Source organism: Vigna angularis, chromosome 3, assembly GCF_016808095.1.
Source record: "Vigna angularis cultivar LongXiaoDou No.4 chromosome 3, ASM1680809v1, whole genome shotgun sequence".
NCBI lineage: Eukaryota > Viridiplantae > Streptophyta > Magnoliopsida > Fabales > Fabaceae > Vigna > Vigna angularis.
In genome coordinates, this window is record NC_068972.1 from 12,420 (window position 1) to 33,956 (window position 21,537).

The window sequence follows — 21,537 nt, forward strand, 5'->3', positions numbered from 1 at the left end:
GTATCCAGTATTCCGTCTGCGTCAGTTTTTTATTTATTTTGTTTGGATGAGGATAAAAACATCAATAAAAAATATATAAAAATAAATACGAGAACATGATATTTCAATATTTTTTATAATTCTGTTATTATGTAATTGATTTAAAATTATTTTATAATTAATAATAATGATAATGATAAATATTAATATAAATCATTGATTTAAAATTATTTTATAATTAATAATAATGATAATGAAAAACATTAATATAAATCAGATGTTAAAATATTGTCAATAAAATATTTTTACAAAATATTATCCGAATCGATAGATATTAAGGAAAGAAGGGAGACAACTTTATTTTGTTTATTTAAATTTGTAAAAACACGTATTCTAAGTGGAAAGAGATGCCAGCATATGTATGTTTACTTTTTTCCTTAACTTATTGTACAAAAAATTCATTATTGTAATGATATTTAAATAAAAAATATTATTAACTTATACAGTAATTTAATTATTTTATTGTGTAGATAGTTTATTTCATTATAAGTTGTGTTCGGCAAAATAAACTATCTGGTTTAAATTGAAAAAAGAAATTAAATTTTTTATTGACTCAAAAGTTTACAATTATTTTTTAGATTAAAATTGATTTTGTAAATGTGGGAGTCAATATTTTATTTATAGATAACTAAGTTACAAATAGTGTATCTTCTAATAATTAAAAATATTTGAGTTACAAAAAATAACAATCAAAATAAAAATTACAAAAATAACTACCGAATCTTCTGTCTAAGTGTATTTTTGTTACAAGGAATAATAACCAAAATAAAGGTTATAAATACAATAAATAAATATAATAATATCAATCTTCTCTACTATAATATCAATTAAATATATTAGTAGAATCTAAATTTATTATTGGACAAACTTAGGCCTAATTTTGGCTGGATCATGCATGTCAGTTTTAATACACTACTTAGGTATGTTAACTATGTTCAAAGTGTGGTTTCATCTTATGTTATTATGGTCAGATATCTTGGCCCATATTCTTTGTCAAGTTAAGATTAAAATAGATAAATTAAAGTCATATCTTGAAAGATACACGCCTCTCCAAAGTCTTCAGCTTTTAAAAATGAGTTTTAAAAAATACTTAAAAAGTAAAAATTAAAAAAATATACACCAAAACATATAATCTTTTTATAATTATTATAAATAATTAAAAATGTTAAGCTATTGTTTATTTTGAACTTCGAAGTTCCATACAATTTTTGTGTGGATTGAAAGATGAAAAATATTTAAATTATTTTTAGTTGTCGTTCTTACACAATGTGAGATTATCAAATATATTAAAACGGGTCTCTAATTAAGGTTTAAGTGATTAAATATTCATTTTTCATTTCCCATAACAAACTAAACCTTCTAGTTGAAGTCTCCCATGGACAAATGTTCATATTTATAATACTTTTTCACTCCCTTAGTTGAAGGTTAAAAGAACTAGGTTTTCAATTCTATTTACAATAATTTCAATAAGGAGAATAGCAAAAGTGATTTTAAAGATGAATTATTGATCCTATTTGATCTTTGGTTTGATATTATTCCATTAAGATCAACCACTTCATATGAAATAACACATTTCTCCTCTTGAATTCTCATTAATAAAAAAACTATTTTAAACATACAAGTTTGTTAGATAAATGTGTGTAATCTTTACATTTCTTTTAAAATCATATTCTTTCTTATAATTTTCTCAATCTTCATATAGGTCAAAAACACTTAAAAAAAATATTCTAAGCATATTATTGACATTCATGATAGTGATGCAATTAATTAAGGTTGAGTAAATTTAATTCAACATTACGTGCGCTTTAGACGTCGTTAGAAAAAGAAATCAAATTAAATCATTTAAAAAAAAGACGTTTAAAATATCTAAAAAATAAAAGGACAATTTTAAATAAAACAACTAATAAAGGAACCAAAATAAATATTAAACTAAAAGTAGCATGAAGAGGAAAAATAAAAGAATAGAAAAGAAAAAAAAAGTAGAGATTAAATTTAATATATAGGAGGCAATTGCTATAAATAATAATATAGACCCTTTTAAAATGGTTAGGGTCAATAAGCTTTTATTTGGTAGTCAAGGGTCAATAAGCTGTTTGTTTAGTGTAGTATACAGGCACATATAAATATTGAAAAAATAACAAACAAATACTGCTGCAGTCTGAAAAGCCGCAAAACCAACACGCCTATTTCCTCCATTTCTGTGCCTTGGTGCTTAGTTACGGAGAGATGAGGTGACCTACTCTCCTAACGGCGTAACGGACATCCGAAAAGGAGACACGTGCCGAAGAAAAAGAAAAAGAAAAAGAGGGTCGGGCCAGTTGATGGCTTTAGAGCAGGAATTGTCCCTGGGTCAGAATACGAATACGAATTCGAATAGGAATCCGAACCCAGTTGATTGCGTGGATGTTCGGGGTGAGGGTGGAGACGAGGGAGGGAAAGCGCCGAGACTGCCTCGGTGGACGAGGCAAGAAATTCTGGTTCTGATACAGGGAAAGAGAGACGCTGAAAACAAGTTCAGGAGGGGCCGAACGGCCGGATTGCCATTAGGGTCGGGTCAGGTGGAGCCCAAATGGGCATCGGTCTCTTCCTACTGCAGAAAGCATGGAGTCAACAGAGGTCCGGTTCAGTGCCGGAAAAGGTGGAGCAATTTGGCCGGAGACTACAAGAAGATCAAAGAATGGGAATCTCAGATAAGAGAGGAGTCGGATTCCTTTTGGGTCATGAGAAACGATTTAAGGAGAGACCGGAAATTGCCCGGATTTTTTGACAAGGAAGTTTATGATATTCTCGATTCAGGCTCCCAAGGTCCGGCGTTGGCTCTCGCTCTTTCATCGCCTCCTTCAATGACAGTAACGGTGTGCAAGGACATGCGCATGGACATGGACACCAAAAGAGGGTATGCACCTGCCCCTTCCTCAGCCTCAGCCCCTGCCCCTGCCTCTGCCCCTGCTGAGCCTGAGGAGCCTCACCTCTACGATAGTAATCGGAGCGTCCCTGTTGAGGATGGTTTGTTTTCAGATTTCGAACAAGATGAAGTCTCTGCCAGTCCCGAGAAGAAGGACATTTTTCCGCCCTCCAACAGGGACTTCCCTGCTCCCATTCCTATATCAGGTTTAAATTTTATTCCATTCCATGTTTTCTAATTTCTCGTACGTGATTTTATTCCTTTTGCCTTTTCTGCACTCCACTCATACTCTACTATCTTGTTTTTGCCACTTTGTCATCTATCTTCTTTACTTGCTTGCTCGCTTCTTGTCTTTTTCTTCTACCAATGATATTGCTGTGCTACTGTTACACGTCTGTCTCTTTTAAACATGGAAAAACTATAAGCACGTCACATTGTTTGATTGCTGTCTGGACCATTGCCAGCATATTTTCTTCTCCTTTACGTAAAAGCAATATCAACCACTCCTCCGTGGATGCCAAGGGGAAGGTAATGTTCAATATAATACCACACAGCTTTCACAACTGCTTTATCACATTTGTGTTATTGCTTCTGATTTCCTAAAGGCTTAAATATAATTTTGGTTTAGTATAGGAATCATTTTTCTCTCCCTAGTTTTTAATCAGCTTATTTTTTACGGATACAACTTAATTAGTGAAATCTAAGCTTATTTTAAAATAGCTGACTTTTAGACTTGTTTGATTGATATTCTCCATAAGCACGTGGAAGAGAATAAAGAATGTAAAGTGAATCGAGTTTCTTTCGTAAGTTCAAACCAACTTATGCACTTTAGCTTTTGGAGAAGCTAAATGAGATAGCTAAGTTCATCAGTTGATTTTAGATGACTTCTAGTCATAACATGATAGATGGTCTACCATGCACCAAAATTTGTAGCCCTTAGATTAATCTCAACCTTTCCCTTCAGTTTTCTCCATCAAAAATTATTTCTAGCAATATAAATAATTGTATGGTTCAAGACTCCACCTACAAACCGCTCCTTAATGTCAAAGCACCAGCTTGGTGGTTGGCCGATTAGCATTGTCAGCATTGCTACAGACAAGATCTCCGACATGCTAAAAAGTGCAACAAGAACCTTGACAAGGAAAAGGACATTGAGATGCTTTTGAACCCATCCATAACTATGTTTTTGACCAACTTGCATCCATTGAGAAGTTAACTACCAATATGTTTTAGACCAACTTGTATCAATTGGGAAGTTAACTGACAAATTTCAGGAGGCTGCACATGTTCTAAAGTGGTGGAATTTGACGCTTGATGGTGAAGATGGACCCGATGTTGTTGTTTATTTTAGATCGGCAATATTAGTTAGTAGTGTTTTGTTAGTAGGGAGAGATGAACGCACAACATCTCCCACCTTCTCTTCCAACTTTACCTTTAAGCCAACCTTGAGAGTCCCAAGATGTTGTTGGTGTTTCTAAGGGAAGTGATTTGGATATCTGAAATATGTAGGAAAGGAGATGAAAACAGGGGAATCAAAACATTGCCACTGGAAATTAATGCCATGTTATGCCTCTATTACATTTCGGTTAATTATTGAATAGAAATTTTGAAGTGAGAGACTTAGCCTAAAAACAATGATGACTAAATGTGAGCAATTAAAATAAATAGAGGACCAAAGTCACACATAGATTCAGGTATGAGACTAACAGTGAAATTAAGTCATTTTCAAATGAGAATATCCATTTCGCAAACATGCTGAGTTCATAATGTATGTCATAATTGATTGAAAATCACATGTACCTTCTTAAGATTTAAGACTCAAATCAAATGATATTGTTAGTAATATCATTTAGTCGTGGAATTATGTTTAGTTAAATTCGAACTGTGTTTGGAGAACTTTTTAATAAATTATTTATAGAAGAAAATAAAAACGTTAAATGTTTCCAACTTTTTCACAAGTTAAACTCATTTTAACTTCTCTAGAAGTTTCCTCATCTAGTTTTTTTTTTCAAAACTGATGTATAAGTTGATTTTAACTTGTAGAAGTTTATAATTCATCTTGCTATCTATTTTTTGTTTGTTTGAAGTACTTATTTTTTTTTCAAAACAGTCTTAATATTTAATTTGATTAGGCTTCTATGTGTAGTTCTTAGGACAACTTTCTCATTTAACCAATTATGACGTGTGGGCTCTAATTCTAATTACTAATGCATGTTTAAGTAAGTTATACCGCACTTAATGACAAACCCGAACACATGGAAGTTACTTCAATGACCTTTACTTTATCTCCAAAATATAATGAACACGAGGCTTTTAGACCTTGAGTCAATCAACTAAAATTCATGTGTCGCAGCTTGCTACTGTTGGATTGAGTGGTAAACAATCATGCATGATACTACTTAAGAATGTAACAATCGAATGTCACAATTTGATTCCACTTTACCTAAGTAACCTATTTCACAATACAATTGATATATCCTGCAACAATCTCTCCCTCAACAATTTTTCTAATTGGAATCAAACTATTTGATTGTGACTCGGTTCACCTATCCAATCCTATGCCATGGAATAATTGTACAACTTGCAATAATCTCTCCCTGAACAATTATTCCATTTAGAATTAAACTCATGATCTTAACTATGATACCAATTGTTAAATTGAACACTCACCACTATGCTTAGCTGATAGTCAGGACACAAGTCTTTCTACTTAAAAGCGTAAAACGTCATGATTTAACTGTGACTTGGTTCACATTACCTAGACAATTAATGCACCTTGCTACAGCTACCTTGTTCAATATCTAGACCACTGCTTTTGTTTCTGCTGCTGTTTCTGATTCCTGCAACAGCCTTAGAATAGAGTTGATTGGTTGCTTTTCAGTTTCCTATTTCTGAATTTGGAATTTCAATAATGCCAATATATAATTATTTCTTGTGCTAAGTATCATTTACTCGTGTCCACTTTTTGGGGGATAATCATCCAACGTATGATTGCTTACTTAGGATGGTTCAGATTTTTTTTTGGAAAGCTGGCATATAAATCATGCATATGTACAATATGAATTAGATCAAGGTTCGTCACGTATAGGTAAATGATGTCAACTTGTATAATCGCACAATAATGCACTTTATAACTCCTTCGCTCCTCCACAAGTCATTGGATATTAAATTCTGCCGAGAAATTTTTTGAAAGGTCCAAATTCTTTACATGCCTCATATGGTACTCTTGAACTGTTAATGTTTCAGAGGCATGCTATTCATAATTAGCAAATTCCTGGATAAAATCGTTCCTTGAGCTCCGTGAAATAGCCTAAGATGATCAGATAACTGCCTCCCAGCCACAAGCACCGATTGTGTGATTTTAAACCTTTTAGCTTTAGCTTCTTATAATAAACTTAGAAATAAAGTTACTGGTTTAACAATGATAACATTGAGGACTTAACTGATTTTTGACTATACATTTAATTTGTTTAAACGTTCTCTTTTTCCGTAGGTGTGACTAACGAGAAACAGTCTACTCCAAATCCAGAAATGGGTTCTACCTCTCAAGGAGAGCGGAAAAGGAAGCGATTATCAACTGACGGAGGGGAGGAAACTTTGCAAATTCATTTAATTGATGTCTTAGAAAGAAATGGCAAGATGCTAAGTGCTCAACTTGAAGCGCAGAATATAAATTTCCAGTTGGATCGTGAGCAGCGGAAAATCAATGGTAGTAATTTGGTTGCCGTGCTTGATAAGCTTGCAGATGCTTTAGGGAGAATCGCTGATAAATTATAGCGCAAGAGCAATCAGAATGCAGTGTACATAACAGTTGAAGTCCTGTAGATAATTGGGTTACTGTTATTTATCACAGGATGTCATCTAGAGGATGACTGCCACACTTGTTCCCCCTTTGTTTTCCTTTATGGATATGCCATTATTTTTGTGGTTTATTACTGCCATTTTAGGATTTTACACACATTTGTACTACTGCTCCTCTCTCTCTTACTGCTATGTTAATATACGAATCTTTCCCAGGGATGACATTTCATATTTAGATTCATTTTCATTTTCATGAATGGTTCATAATTTATTTGTTCCTATGGTTCACAGGGTCTTCTTTAATATTTGGCCATCTTTGTCTAGGTATTGTTTTCTATTTGCTGGAGTAGCTCTCCACAAACTTTCGAGTTTAGAAGATGATGATCATCATGAAGAGCATGAGGAGCCACAAGCACTTCTTTATGGACCATTTTCGGCTGCATCAGAGCACACATCTAACCTCGGTTTATGCGCAGATCGTATAACCCCAAATTCGTGGGACGAATTAAGATAAGGATAACGATACTTTTAACAACATTTTTTTTATAATATTTTAACATCATTTTATGTGTCATTTTGTGATTGGTCTATGTTAGTGTTTATGATTATTATTATTGATTGTAACGTAATTTTGTACCAATCATAGAATGACTTATAATGATATTAAAATATTATTAGAAAGTTGTTGTCAAAGTATCATTATTCTTAATATAATTTAAAATAATATTAAAAAAGTAGTAATTATTATTTTTAAAAAGAAAAATTACATTAATATATATATACATATATATATATATAATAATATTAGGATAAAATAATAAGGTATAATAAAATAAAGAGTTAAAATAATAACTTTTAATTTTATCCTATAATCAACATAAGTAAAATACCAATTAAATAATGATAAGATATAGTAGAAAATATATTTAAATGAGTATCTTTTATTAACATAGTGTATAGTTTTCTACTTTTTGAATTTATATTTATATTTTTTACAAATTATGAAAGTTATAAAAAAATTATATTTTATTAATACAAGTACCTTTTGTATTACAAAATATATATAGGATTTTAAAATAATAACTTATAAAAGATAAAGAAGATATTAGAAAATTTATTTGATGTTATTAATTTTTCTATTTATATTTATTTTATTGTATATACAAGTTATTTTATTATTTTATTTTTAAAATGATTTATCTTAAAAATGAAAATATATTTTAATTTAATTTACTCTTTTACTATTTCAACTTAATTTACTTTTTTATTCGTATTTATTTTTTCTGTCACAAGTCTTTAAGAGTTATTTTACTTTTTTTATTTATTTTATTTCTGAATAAATTATTATTTTAGTATTTAAATAGTATTACTATTTTTTCATTTCTTAAATCTTTATATCTTTTTCTAAAACTTTAATTATGACTAAAGTTAGAATTCTATTATTAATTAATATAATAAATGATATGTATTTTTATTAATTAATATAATAAACGATATACACATATCTAAAAGCTATTTTAAAAATTTGTTGTTTTTTAAAATAAAAAAGAATTACTTTTTTAATATATATTAATAAAGACATTTCAACTGTAAAAGTATTTTTAACGTATATGAATATGTTTATTAATAAATAATAAATTATATTTAAAGTATTAAATTTTTCTATATTATTTTTTTCATTCTTAATTTTATCATTTTATAATTTCTAATTATTTATTAAATTATTAAAAAATAATTTATATATAAAGCACTTAATTATTTCTTTTATACTAATTTTTATTTTTATTTTTATCTTTTTATGCTTTGTAATTATTTGATCATTTAAAAAAGTTAAATTTAAAAAAATATATATTTTAATTTTATTTTTTAAAAGAATATTATTTAAAACAATAATATATGTTTATTAATAATACATATTGTTACTGTCATATCAAAAATTGTCTCTCTAAAGAGTTATTTTAACTTATATTGAACTGATTTGCTGTAAAGTGAAAATATATTTCAATTCTATTATTTAATATTTAATATATTATTATTTTAGTTATTAAATAGTACTATTAACCTCACAAATTTAAAATATGAGCTATGTTTAAAGATGGAATTATTTTATTAATCAATTTAATCCATGATATCCATCCTTAAAAATTCTTTTAAAAGTTACTTCATTTTCAAAATACATAAATAATTACTTTTTTATGTTTTCTTATACACTTTCAATATATTTATTATTAAAAAATATTTTATATTTAAAATATTATTTTTTTACACTATTTTTTCATTATTAATTTATCTTTTTTATAATTTCTAATATCTTTCCTTTTATAATTTTATCCTTAGACACGCTAATTTAAAGTGATTAGAATATGTTTTTAAAGACATGGGTACTGTAGCGTTTTATTAATTAATACTTTTATTTTTTTCAATCATAAAAAAATACAAAATTTTTGAAAACTAAAATCATCAATATTTTCAAAGAAATAACTTTTTCTTTAAGAACTATTTGATTCTTTATTTTTTTATTATGAATGGAAACACGTAAGACTAAGAGTGAGATCATTATTTGTTGATTCACTTTTAAACAATTAAATTATTTTCCAAAATTATTTTCAAATAGTTTCTTAATAGATAATCATGATTTCTCATTTCGAATATGTAGAAGCTATGATTAATTATTGTCAAACCAAAAAGATATTTCTAATTCTTTTTGTACTTATTTTTTATTATTTTTGGAAAAAGTTAAACATTTTAAAAATTATACCAACTACCCATATTTAATTAAAAGTAAGCGTTGTAAGGTGCTAACCCATTTCTTTATGTATAATCGACTTTTACACCTAAGAATCTTATCTTTTTAGATTATGTTTTATTTACACGAGTTTAACAATAAACATTAGACAAGACTGTTCATACACTGATTAGATGATTATAACAAAAAAATATTATATGTCTCATTTCATACATGGATTGGACAATAAAAAAATTATTAAATAAGTCTAGAAATACATTGATTAGATGAGTATATCAAAAAATTATATGAGTCTATTGATGTATTAATTATACAAATAACTCATATTTATTAGATGACTTTAACCATATACATTAAACAAGACATTTTACACACAAAATTAGAGAACTTTATTAATATACATTAGACAAGTTTGTCCATTTCCTAGCCAAATGAATCTTACAATACACATTAGAGAGTTATTCATACCTAATTAATTAGTAAAAATTATTGGTCATTTGACATGGTTAATTTACCTTTTTTATTTATATTTATTTTTTTGACACATGTGCATATAAGCTATTTTATTCTTTTATCTATTTTAATTTTAAATTTATTTGTCTTAAAAATGGAAATACATTTTTATAATATTTTTTATTCTTAATTTTACCTTTTTATAATTTCTAATTACATCATCATTTAATAAATAACTAAAGAATAAAAGTATATAAAGTATTAATTCTTTATATATATATATATATATAATTTGTTTACCATGTCATATAAAAAATTTCTCCAAAATTATTTCACTATTTTATCCATTTTACTTGTTTTTAAACCAATATACTAAAAAGTTATTTTAGTCATTTATCTTTTTATTTTAATTTTAAACTTATTTGTCCTAAAAATAAAAATATATTTTTATGCTATGTTTTCATTCTTAGTTTTATCTATACAAGAATTAGACAACTCTAACAATATACATTAGATAAGTCTATTTATACCAATATTATACAAGTTTATTAATACACATTAGATGACTCTATCCATTATATGCTTAAACATTAGACAAGTGTGTCTATATATTGATTAGACGAGTCTAACAACACATATTACACGAATTTAACATTACACATTACACCAGATTATTCATACACTACTTTATATATTTAACGACTCTACTGCACATATTTATACATATCCTTTATATTTTTAGAGATTTTACTATGTATTTTTAAGATACTCATTACAGAAGTATGAATATACATTTATTAAAAGAGTCTAGTAATACAAGTATGTAAATGTACCAATTAGACAAATCTAACAATACATATTAAACGAGTTTGACAATACACATTAGACGAGTTTATCCATACACTAATAAGACAAATATAGCAAAAAAATCTACATAAGTCTAACAATATATATTAGACGGAATTGTCCACACACTAATGAGAATTATATAAAAAAATATTACATGAGTCAGAGTATATATACAAGCCTATGTTGTTTCTTTGAATTTTTTCATACCAAATCTGTTTACCAAAATAGGACGATTCGAGCTGTCTTCTATCGCAACTTCAGACTTATCTCCCCGAATCTTCAAGGACTTATGAGTAAAAACTTTAGTTAGACGCACCCACCAAGCACTATACTCAACACGAGTCAAAGTCATTGGACGAGACATCCAACCCTCTCATTCCTTGTGCGCAAGGTAGGGTGACACTCAATCTCTATCTCCACAAAGACCTAATAATCTATTGTATCGCAATACGAACATTATTCGTTCGACAAAATTCCAAGGAAATAATAAAACACTTGCTCCTACATTCATACCATCACAACCATACATATTTCACAATAACCTTTATAAGTCAACCAAATTCATTACCCAACAATTAATTAAAAATTCACAAATAATTAAATAAATAAATTTTCACAATTAAATCATTTAATTATTTTTCTACTGACGCACCCCCGTGAAATTATAAATTTTACAACTCGTCTGCGAAAACAAATATTTCTAGTGTACCCCCGCTTCTACTAAATTCACAACACATAACAACACCCCAATTAGACAAATATAACAACATACATTAGGAAACTTTATTCATGTACTTATTTGACGAGTCTATTAATACAAAGTAGATGACCCTTTCCATTCTATGATTATACGAGTCTTAGAATATATATTAGACAAATTTGTCTATGTATTGATTAGACAAGTTTAACAATACATAATAAACAAGTGATATTGATTAGATAATTCTAACAACACATTAAACGACTTTATCAATGCATTAATTATATAAGTCTAACAATACACATTAAATCAATTTATTCATACAATGATTTATATTCTTAACAAATCTACTCTACATGGTTATATGTTTATGTATATCTTTTATATAATTAGATAATCTTCTTTATATTTTTGTACGTGTATATATATTTTTATAAAGTCTATTATTTATATTTTTAAATACATATTGACATTCTAAAGCTAAAAATCATTTTTCATGTTGATTATATTTAAAACTTAATTATAAATAATTATTTATTTTTCACAATTTCTAAATCCTTTTTAATAAAGATATAAACAAACATCAACCCGCTACGCACGGAATTAAAACTAGTTTTGATAAACTAAAATGAAATCCCCAGCGTCGATGTATGCTTCTATAATAGGTTAAGAAAAGGAATGGAAGGTGGAGAAAAAGGAAAAATGGTTTATTACCCAACCATTAACCAACCAAGCTTTTCTTATACTAATTTGTATGTCTGTGAGGAGAAACATCTGGAAGCTCTTATAGATAGAAAAGCTTGTGCAGAAGGGGTGGGGGCAAGTGGTGGCAGTGGAGGAGATATGATATGTAAAGCATTCACTTGATGCTCTTTTCTTGGTTTGTTACGTGAACTGTCGGCTTTTAAGCCCTGTACTCTTGATTTTAGCAAGTGAAATAAGATATAATATTAGTTTCATGTTTACATCTTTCTTACCTTTTTGTCGTATTATTTTCTAATACCCTTCACCTATAGATGAGGTTTTCTTTGATTATTATTCTGACAGGTTATCACTGCTAATTATGCCATCAAAAGTGGAAAAGGAGAGCGATTACTTCATCCGTTCCTAAATTCAATCAGTCACAATAACAGTCACTATACCTGGAGCTAACAGAAAGAATAAACTCATTTAAACACAGTGGAAGGTGACACTCTCCAGAAGATAAAATTCACAATTCATATGCATAAATCAGCAAATCTCTCAAGCAAATTAAGCACACCTTTACAGTTAAGTCCACTTTCGTGCAATAGTTAATTCTTGATCAACCTCCTTTCTGGATGCTTCCCATAGTCGATGTTCAATCCCCAGTTTCCTCAGCTCCGAAAGTCCTTGCTCAACTGGAATTTGAAAAATCCACGTATGTAATAGAGAGCTAATTTTCTCAATAATACTAAGCAAGAATTGATCCCTTAGCCAACATTGTCAATGGAGGAAAAATCAAAGCATATTTATTATGTGCTTACGTGAAGACTGACACAATAGGAGAAAAGGCACGAAAAATAATTGGGTATAAAAAACAGAAGGCACGAGAAAGGAACAGTTAGCTATGTTTTCGGTTCATGGTATGGGACATGAAAACACACTAGATAGACAATTGGAACTGCAATACATCAAATTTTCAAGCACAATGAGCATTTTGATGTGTCCGAAATAAGCACGCTCCATTATAAACACGTAAACAAAGAAGACTCTCCCCCTACCTTGTCATTAACCAATCTAGACTCTAGGCCTACCAGCTGAGACTTGTTGCATGTAATGAGTGTAATTCAACATGTACCACGTGATTAGTAGCAAGGCATTGACTCAAGAAATATTTTACCGGTGACAATAACAGGACAATTTTCTACGAAACTATAGGAGAACAATTCAAATTTCCAAACTAATGTAAAGTGAGTGGAAATTTAGAGGTACATTGCAAAAGCTATTGGAATGTCCTTAACTCTTGGAGAACTTCACTACCATAAGGAGGGGTAAGTTAGTTGGATAAGTAAAACTCACTAGTGTCGTTAATGAACGAAGTCATGGTCCTTTTCTATAAAGGGTCATGTAAAGAAAGAAGATATCACCCAACCCGAAGATTGGGTCTTGTAATGAGAAGGGTACTCTGAAGTTAATCCACAAAACTTGCAATCTTACTTGAGATAATAAATACTTTTAAGATATTCCCGTTGATGAAGGCAAGAGCTGTTAGGCCATGTTAAATTGCTCTTTTGCTATTTCTAACAGTGATAATTTTCAATGTGCATGAGATTTTTCCCCTTCAGAAACCAAATAGTAAAATACTAGATTGAAACATCCACGTGTACTACATAGTAATTAATTAAAACAAAAATTCTAAACGCTACCATCAACAGCATCATGTGATGTAGGTGAATGCCCACTCCGACCAATCCAAAACTGAAGACGTTCTTTGGCTCTGTCCTCCTCTATACCATGAACCTTGGCTCTTCTCCAAAAATATGTCAGCCAAGCCTGTCCACGAAGAGTAAATTCACATAGAAGGCAGCATGTTTCACTAATACAAAGCACACATTTCTAGTAAAACAGAGACCGTGAGAGTAAATGTCATCTTCACTGCTTACAGATCCAAACTAGATGCAAGCCACTAACATTATGAGGAGGTGAATAATTAAAAAGTACATGCTACAAAAATTAAAATCAAAGAATGGTGTAATCTAGAATCTAGAAAAGCATGCCTTCTCATAGCGAAGAAATAAAATACAGTGTAATATACAAACATTTCAAGAAGCTGATAATGTGATAAAGAGCATAAATAGTTCATAAGAGAACAGAATACCTCCTTGAAAAGAACATCTTCAGACTCCTCTGGACTTAACTCTACATAAAAACTAAGATATTTAGCATGGCTTTAACTTGTCATTTGCATTTTTGCACAAAAGGGGCAATGCGTAGCTATTTCAGCTAATAGTAGGGGGGAGAAAACTTACCAAAGGCTTCCATGAACTTAGGGTCCCCCGGTGATTTAATATCTGGCAATGGTAAAAAATGTACAGAATGTTATTAGTACATAAGAATGCCGGATTTTAATATGACAGATTTAATGTTTATAAATAGAATAAAAAGAAACTGCATTGTATTATAGGGGAAAAAAAAGCCAAAGTACAAGAATGATGAAATTAGCTATATATTCTAGAGAGACTCGGACAGAATGCATCTGATCCTAACAATCTGGAACAAAAATAGTTACAGAGGACGGTAGTCAAAACTTGACAGAAAAGAAAGGTTTATTTATAACAGGAGCAAAACTATACTCCAATACCCATAAGCTCTCAAGAAGTGAGAACTAAGAGAACATCAACAACGAGAATTCCCTTGACTAATGACTGAGACATAAACTGGTAATGGTTACCGCTAGTACACATTATTTCTGTCTGTGCCCCACACTACCTGGAAATAAACAAGGGTTGCTTACAATGGGTGTCTCTAGTGCTACTTTCTTGCCAATTTCTATACCTTCACTAAACCCAAACACCCTCACCCTGAAATGGTACAGAACATGATGCTCTCTGGCTTTTTGTGCTTGGGGACTCTTAGTTCTTATTCTTTCTTAGAACATGGGTTTAGACCCAATTTAATCCTACAAAATTTACAAAGTGTGGGTTTCCCCAACGTATATATTGTATTTTGGTCCTATCTTTATCCAATGTGGAACTTGGGTTTTTCCCAATGCACCCCGTCATGTCCAGCTCTATGGTACATGAATAGGATGGTGGATGACCATTTTTTAACGGATTAAGGAAGGATTCTAATACCATCTTAAAATGTGAATTTAGATCTTGAAATTTGCCCAATTTTCTCAACCAAGATATTTTGATTCCAAAAGCTTCAAACCTTATGGCCAACATAACAACCTTTTTTCCAATGATTGGAAATACGATGGAATTCAAAAAATTCATACATTTGTTTCTTACTTCTCCAAGTCACCAAATTTCCACCCAAGAACAATCGATTCTCTAATCTAATTATGTAACTGGATTTTATTAGCAACTCCACAAGCTCCTTAATCTTTCTTTTGGTTATCCTTATTTCGTATTCATTATTTTCTTCTTGAATTCTTTTCTTTTATCCTAGCCCCAACTTTTGTAACCACTCTTCCTTGAATAGCCTACTCCTCACCATGATGTGCGGGATTTTTTCCTTAGAGGAAATCTTTACAACCTAGGCTTACAATGGTGTTGATTGGGTTGGTTGCCAAATTCTACTGCATGGTGGTGCATATTTTTTAGGAGATGCATACTTCATGGGAATGTAAGAAACAAAATACAAATCTTCGACTGAACCTAGATATTTTGCTATGTCATCTACATGATCTGAGAATGTGGTCGCACAATCTTTTACTGGAGGTTTGGCTTTTTTTCTATCTGATCCTATTCTTTATGTTGATAATACAAGTTCCACTCAAGTTGCAACAAATCTCATGTTTCATAAATGCACCAAATATATAGAAATAGATTGTCATTATATAAGAGAAGCCTTAGCTAGCCAAGTTACCCCTCTTCCGTATATTTATGCAGCTCTTAAAGAGGTTGATATCTTAACCAACACTATGGCTAAACATTAGCTACTTTTTGGCAAATTGCGAAATTTCATACCCTTTATGTTGTGATAATTATTTTTAGTTAGAAATTACAATTGCACAACACAAATCTTTCTGTTAGGCTGTCATAGTCTTTAATTAAATGTTATATTTCAATAATTACTATATAATTAGATGTTACAGTTTCTTATTGATGTTGTGCTGTAAATATAAAGCTTTTATTGGCTACTTAACAAGAATGGTCTTAAGTTAGCAGCAGATCAATATTTTCCCAAATAGTATTCCTGATTTTTTTATGGTTCTTATGATTTTCTGAAACTCTAGTCATCCCAATTCTTGCACAAAGTTTTGCATGTTCCCGAATTGACTAGCAATCTTATCCATATACATTGGCTCACACAAAATTTCAATTGTGTATTGACCATTTTCCGTTTTCATTGTGTCTTCTAGGACCTTCTTGGGGGAAAGAAGATTGGACCTGCTAGAGAGCAGAGTAGGTGCTACTTCTTTTAGCGTATGAAGATTGATGGTGTACTTGGAAAATGGTGTTGTCTTCTAGTCAACAAGCAAACTCTGAAGCTTCACCATGCTAAGTCCTTATTTCTTCATTCAAAAACACCATAATGCAACATTTCCTCCTGGTCGCAATAAAAGTCATGCACTTTTGAACTTGTGCATTCTTATGTGTGGTGACCTATTAATGACTCTACACACGGGGCTATGTGGTTTGTGAGATCAATTGATGACTGTACTTGTGTGACGTGATTGTCTTTTGAAGAATAAATATAAGGTTTGTTGAATATTTGTCTATTTCCTCCCTCTTTTTAAAATCAATATGGAAAGTTTATTAAGAGTGTTCGATCTAATGATGATACAAAATATGTCAATCTAATGACATTTATTCAAGAGCTAACTTGTGTTAATCTTTCAGCAAAATGTGTTTTAGTGGTTTTTAAAATGCTTCTCTTCAATCTATCATTCAAGAGTTATGTAAGCACAAGATAACAAGAATAGTGATAGCAGTAACAATACATACCTGATACTAATTGTCGAGCAGAATTTGGACGCCGCTGTTGAGCTAATGCTTGCACAATTGCATCCTCAACCTTATAGAGAAAGGTAACAAAAGTTACTAAGATGACTGAATTTCCCATAACAATATATTTAAGTCATGTAAAATATTTCTGAAAACCTTTAAAGAAGCAAGCTCTTTCAATCCCATTTCAACAGAAAGCATACTTTCGATATTTCCTTCGCCAGTAAGATCATTTAAGTCAGGAACAAGTTTGCTCCTCTTCTCGATTGCATCATCATCACCTGTTTAAAATCATAACAATCATCTCTGGAATTCACGTAATGAAAATCATCACTGTAAAGAAAATATATAACATAGAGCATAGATTTGCCCTACTATGCAGCAAACTAATATGAACTGTACAGTCCAAATCTTTATTTCATGCCTTTTTCCCAGCATTCCTCCTTTGCCTTTTGTCCAGCAGAAACAACGACCTCAAATGGAAGAGGGGCTAAGGATGACCAAAGTTCATACTTCGAAACTGCAACATCTGCACAGATGCCTATAACCATGGAAGAAGTTACACTACATGGAATTACTCACTTATCTAGATCAGCTGAATTCAAACTTGATATATAGACAAAGTATAGTTCAATATGCATGCAATCATACAAAAATTATAAAACTCATTAAAAGCTTCAGTAATGTATTCCAGTGCAGTTGAGATGTTTTTGCCTCTCACCAGAAGAAAAGCAAAAAAAGGACGATATAGCTTGGTTTATTTTGTAGCTACATACCAATGTGTTAACTTAACATCACTCTATTGATTAATGATAATACTAACATGCATAAATTCTGAAAGAACTATAATAAAGAGCTGTGAAAGCTTATTCAGGTTCTGTCAAAAGTGATTGACATATAGAACAAATTGATAATAAAATGACTCAATAGTCATGTCCACAAGAAATACAATAATGCTTCTCCCAAAAGAAAAGAAAAGTTAAAACAGACAGTAGCGTACCATATTTTGCAGCTAAACCCCAATAACGAGCAAGCCAACACCTCTTTAGAACAACTTCTTCCTGACAAGAAAGTAATTATATATAACAAGTTTTCTAAGTAATTCACAAATACCAATGAACTCCTACTACCGTGGAAATATGTACCATTTCTTTCTGAGTTAATATCATTCTTTGAGTCATTGATCGAAGAGCTTTTACTTCAGATTCAGCTCCATTAAGCTGTTTCACTGCAGCCTCAGTCTCAACTTTTGCATTCTGTTTCAGAAGAAAAAAATTAAACACATATAGCAGCCTGTGTTGAGAATGTTAAAAAAGTGGCATATTCACCTCAATTTCAGCCTGTAGAGATGTGATTTCCTTATCAACTCCATCCTTTGAGCCTTTGGCATTCTTAAGTGCAGCCTGTGAAATAAAAAGCTTTGCTGAAAGAATTCTTCACAAGGGGATTAAGCAAGAAATCGAATACCAAACTATTTTGCTAAACAATATCTTGATTCCCCTTGATGGTATAAATCAACTATGTTCAGAGTTTGTACAACATGCAACTCAAGAGTTCAATTTATTACCACCACACTACCTCTCTTTGACGCAATGCTGCTTCCTTTCTGCAATTCAGTAATAAGGGAATGTCATACACCGTACTAAGCGAATGAAAACCCATTTGCAACAGTTTTAACTTTAACTCACACACCTGCTCAAGAGTTTGGCTTCCAAAGATACACCTTCTCCGAGGGAAGCAACCTACAAAGTCAGATGAAAAATTATAAACTGCACATGAAAGAAATCTCGTTGACACATACGCTCATGTATAAACATAAATATCTAAGCCAAGTAATAAAATTTCAAAACTAAAAAGGAAAGTTCAATTAACTAGAGAGAAACTCTTAAAACATGGACTAAAGGTAGTTACTACTAAGGTCACATTCTTCCAGTAAAGCTTAGTAGATTACAATAACCAACTAGGTGCACAAATACAACCCAATCCAGCGTGGTAAAAATGGTGATTTATGCTAAACAATAGACAGAATCTGAAATCAAAAGCAACAGGGAATTCTTAATCAGAAGCAGTGTAATAAGCAAGTATGAATTAGGGACTCTTAATGTATCAACCAAGAACAAGGAGACAACAACTCAGAAGGCCATTATCAAGTGTGGAAACTAGAGTACTGTATACCAAAAATTAAAAAAAGAAAGCACCTGCTTCTCAAGCTCCCTAATTCTGGCCTCTGATTCCTTGCATCTCTCTTCCTCGAGTCTAAGCTGCATGGTAGAAACGCTTGAATACTTACGAATGATGTGAGTTCAAAACAAAGTCGACCGTAGTACCTTGTCTAGAATAATTTCATTCTCTTCCTGCAGCATATCAACCTGCAGGTAGAGCAGAGATTTGTTTAAGTGAATTTAGAAGGGCGTGGGCCTCAGAAATTAACACGTTGAATTCTGTTTCATTGAAAGTTAGAAACATGAAAAAAAAAATTGGAAAGAGAGGTAATTAACCTCATCGCGAAGTACAGAAGCCTCACGCTGATGTCCTGAATCTTTTGGTAGAACGAATCCAGTATCAAACGGAAACCTGTAAATTTAATGGAATCCGGAATTGTAATTGTAGTTTAGGGAGTGGACAGGCAGGCATTATTATACACACACTCACATAAAAGGAAGCGGCAGTATGAAAAAACAATGTGAGAAGGGGTACGCAATGTATGAATCTATTAGTTATAGAATAAGATATGACGTAAACGGGAAGAAATGCGAAGGGAATGAGAATTTACCTTTTATCTTTGGGCTTACTATTAAGGATGGGAGGGTCTAAGGAAGGAACAGGAGCTGGAGTCTTGAGGCTTAGCGGTGGTCTGTTAGTAGCAGGTGGAGTTGGTGCTGGTGCTGGTGCTGGTGCGCGAAGATACATTGATTCTTCCGGGAGGTTTCGAGGTACCTGATTAAGTTAGGAGGTGAATAAGGAAAGGAAGTCAGTTAATGATGGATGGGATAACTGTGGAGTGGAATGGGAAGAATCGGACCGCGGCAGGAGATGGCGATCTGAGAGCGGCAGTGGACTTAGCAGAGTTCCTGGAGAGAGATAGAGGCGGGGGAGCAGTGTAGCGAAAACCTAGATCTTCGCCGTCGTCGTCGTCTTCGTCGTCGTCGGCAGTTTGAGAAGCCATGACCTGAGCGAGGCGCTGAGCAGCGGCTTTGGCAGCAACATTCTGAGTCCTTTTGACGGTTGAAATTCCAGTTGCAGTGAGGGTGAGGGAGGAAGAACGAGAATGGCCATTACGTGAGTGTGATGGCGACGACATCACATTCCCAGATTCACTGCTCCATTTCCGCTCCATCTCTCTTTCCCCTTTACCCTTTGCAAATTGATGTCTGTTCACTCCTGGTTAGTCGGTCAGTACTTCTACTAGTACTGCTTCAATGTCAATGCTTGTCACTCACCATTTTGGTCCACTCTTTTCTTTTTCCTTTTAAAATTCAATAACCGTTACTAATTTTATATCATTTTCCTCCATTTCCTTATTACGTTATAATTATTCAACTAAAATTACACTAAAGATAATAAATTAACAATTCCTACTTTAAATTCCTCATTCGTTGAAGAAGAATGAGATAAAGATGATTTGAATTTTTTATTTTATTTTAAATTTACTACTCAAGTTAATTTGATGATAGATACATTTAATTTGTATTAAGGAATCACTGACATATTTTCTTTATTGTATTTATGAAAATAAAAAGAATTATTTCCTTTATATTAATATGCATTTAATAATTAGCATCTATTTTCAATGTATCTATTTCATGTTTTTTTGAGGAAGAGAACTTTATTATATTTTTAGAAGAAATTATTGAGGTGTTGAAAAAAGAAAACAATGCTTAAGATTCATCAATAAAATTAATTATGCTATAAATTTTGTATTGGTATTTTGTACAGGCTTTGTACATCTAAGATGAATTTGATACAGTGTGAAAGAGGAGATAGGAAAACTACCGTGGTGTTGTTTATTTTTAGGAATGTAGAAGTGAAAATAAATGAATTTAAAGTAAAAATTTATTAAAATTTGTGAAAGATTTAATGGACAAAATGTTTTAATAAATAAAGGAAGTTACATATCTGTCCTCCAAGAAAACCAGTCCAAGAATCCATTTCCGAGTCCACTTGTTTCCGTCCATTCCATGCAATCCAAAATCAGTTCTGACGTGAACAACGCAGCCAAAACTGTTTCTCAACCAAACAAAATCGGTTCTCATCATATGGGAATTCGTTCTCCAACATCAGTAACACCACAAAAACGATCTTGCAAACATGAAATCAGTTCTTCGACAAGATCACCAACACATAATCGATTCTACAAATATGAATCGTTTCTACAAATATGAATCGATTCTTCAAAAGCTAAAATGGT

General features: G+C 31.4%; 2 protein-coding genes across 4 annotated transcripts; one reads left to right on the plus strand and one right to left on the minus strand.

Moving 5' to 3' along the window:
• Positions 1-2,174: 2,174 nt before the first annotated feature.
• On the plus strand, positions 2,175-6,974 carry LOC108324014 (trihelix transcription factor ASR3). 2 transcript variants are annotated; one of them, XM_052875109.1, is made up of 3 exons: positions 2,175-3,150; positions 3,409-3,472; positions 6,438-6,580. In XM_052875109.1, exons 1-3 carry the CDS (start codon positions 2,361-2,363, stop codon positions 6,445-6,447), a joined length of 864 nt encoding a protein of 287 aa, XP_052731069.1. In that variant the 5' UTR covers positions 2,175-2,360; the 3' UTR covers positions 6,448-6,580. The 2 variants fall into 2 exon arrangements, with proteins under 2 accessions (XP_052731069.1, XP_017412283.1); XM_017556794.2 differs by lacking the exon at positions 3,409-3,472 and having other exon boundaries at positions 6,438-6,974.
• Positions 6,975-12,569: 5,595 nt separating this feature from the next.
• On the minus strand, positions 12,570-20,596 carry LOC108326653 (coiled-coil domain-containing protein SCD2). Of its 2 annotated transcripts, XM_017560257.2 has the most exons (17): positions 20,152-20,590; positions 19,903-20,066; positions 19,628-19,703; positions 19,457-19,498; positions 19,328-19,390; positions 18,822-18,871; positions 18,708-18,735; positions 18,458-18,532; positions 18,275-18,385; positions 18,130-18,190; positions 17,554-17,670; positions 17,286-17,410; positions 17,130-17,199; positions 14,484-14,525; positions 14,333-14,373; positions 13,881-14,007; positions 12,570-12,872 (listed from the first exon to the last, which is right to left on the minus strand). In XM_017560257.2, the coding sequence occupies exons 1-17, from the start codon at positions 20,464-20,466 to the stop codon at positions 12,763-12,765; spliced, it is 1,617 nt and encodes a 538-aa protein (XP_017415746.1). In that variant the 5' UTR covers positions 20,467-20,590; the 3' UTR covers positions 12,570-12,762. The 2 variants fall into 2 exon arrangements, with proteins under 2 accessions (XP_017415746.1, XP_052730960.1); XM_052875000.1 differs by lacking the exon at positions 12,570-12,872 and having other exon boundaries at positions 13,946-14,007; positions 14,333-14,384; positions 20,152-20,596.
• Between the last annotated feature and the right edge of the window lie 941 nt (positions 20,597-21,537).

Coding starts and splice junctions, on each gene's coding strand:
- LOC108324014 (XM_017556794.2), top strand. CDS start 2,361: ATGGCTTTAGAGCAGGAATTGTCCCTGGGTCAGAATACGAATACGAAT. Junction 3,151..6,437: donor TGCTCCCATTCCTATATCAG/GTTTAAATTTTA, acceptor CTTTTTCCGTAG/GTGTGACTAACGAGAAACAG.
- LOC108326653 (XM_017560257.2), bottom strand. CDS start 20,466: ATGGAGCGGAAATGGAGCAGTGAATCTGGGAATGTGATGTCGTCGCCA. Junction 19,704..19,902: donor AGTAAGCCCAAAGATAAAAG/GTAAATTCTCAT, acceptor TTAAATTTACAG/GTTTCCGTTTGATACTGGAT. Junction 17,671..18,129: donor GGGTTTAGCTGCAAAATATG/GTACGCTACTGT, acceptor CCATGGTTATAG/GCATCTGTGCAGATGTTGCA.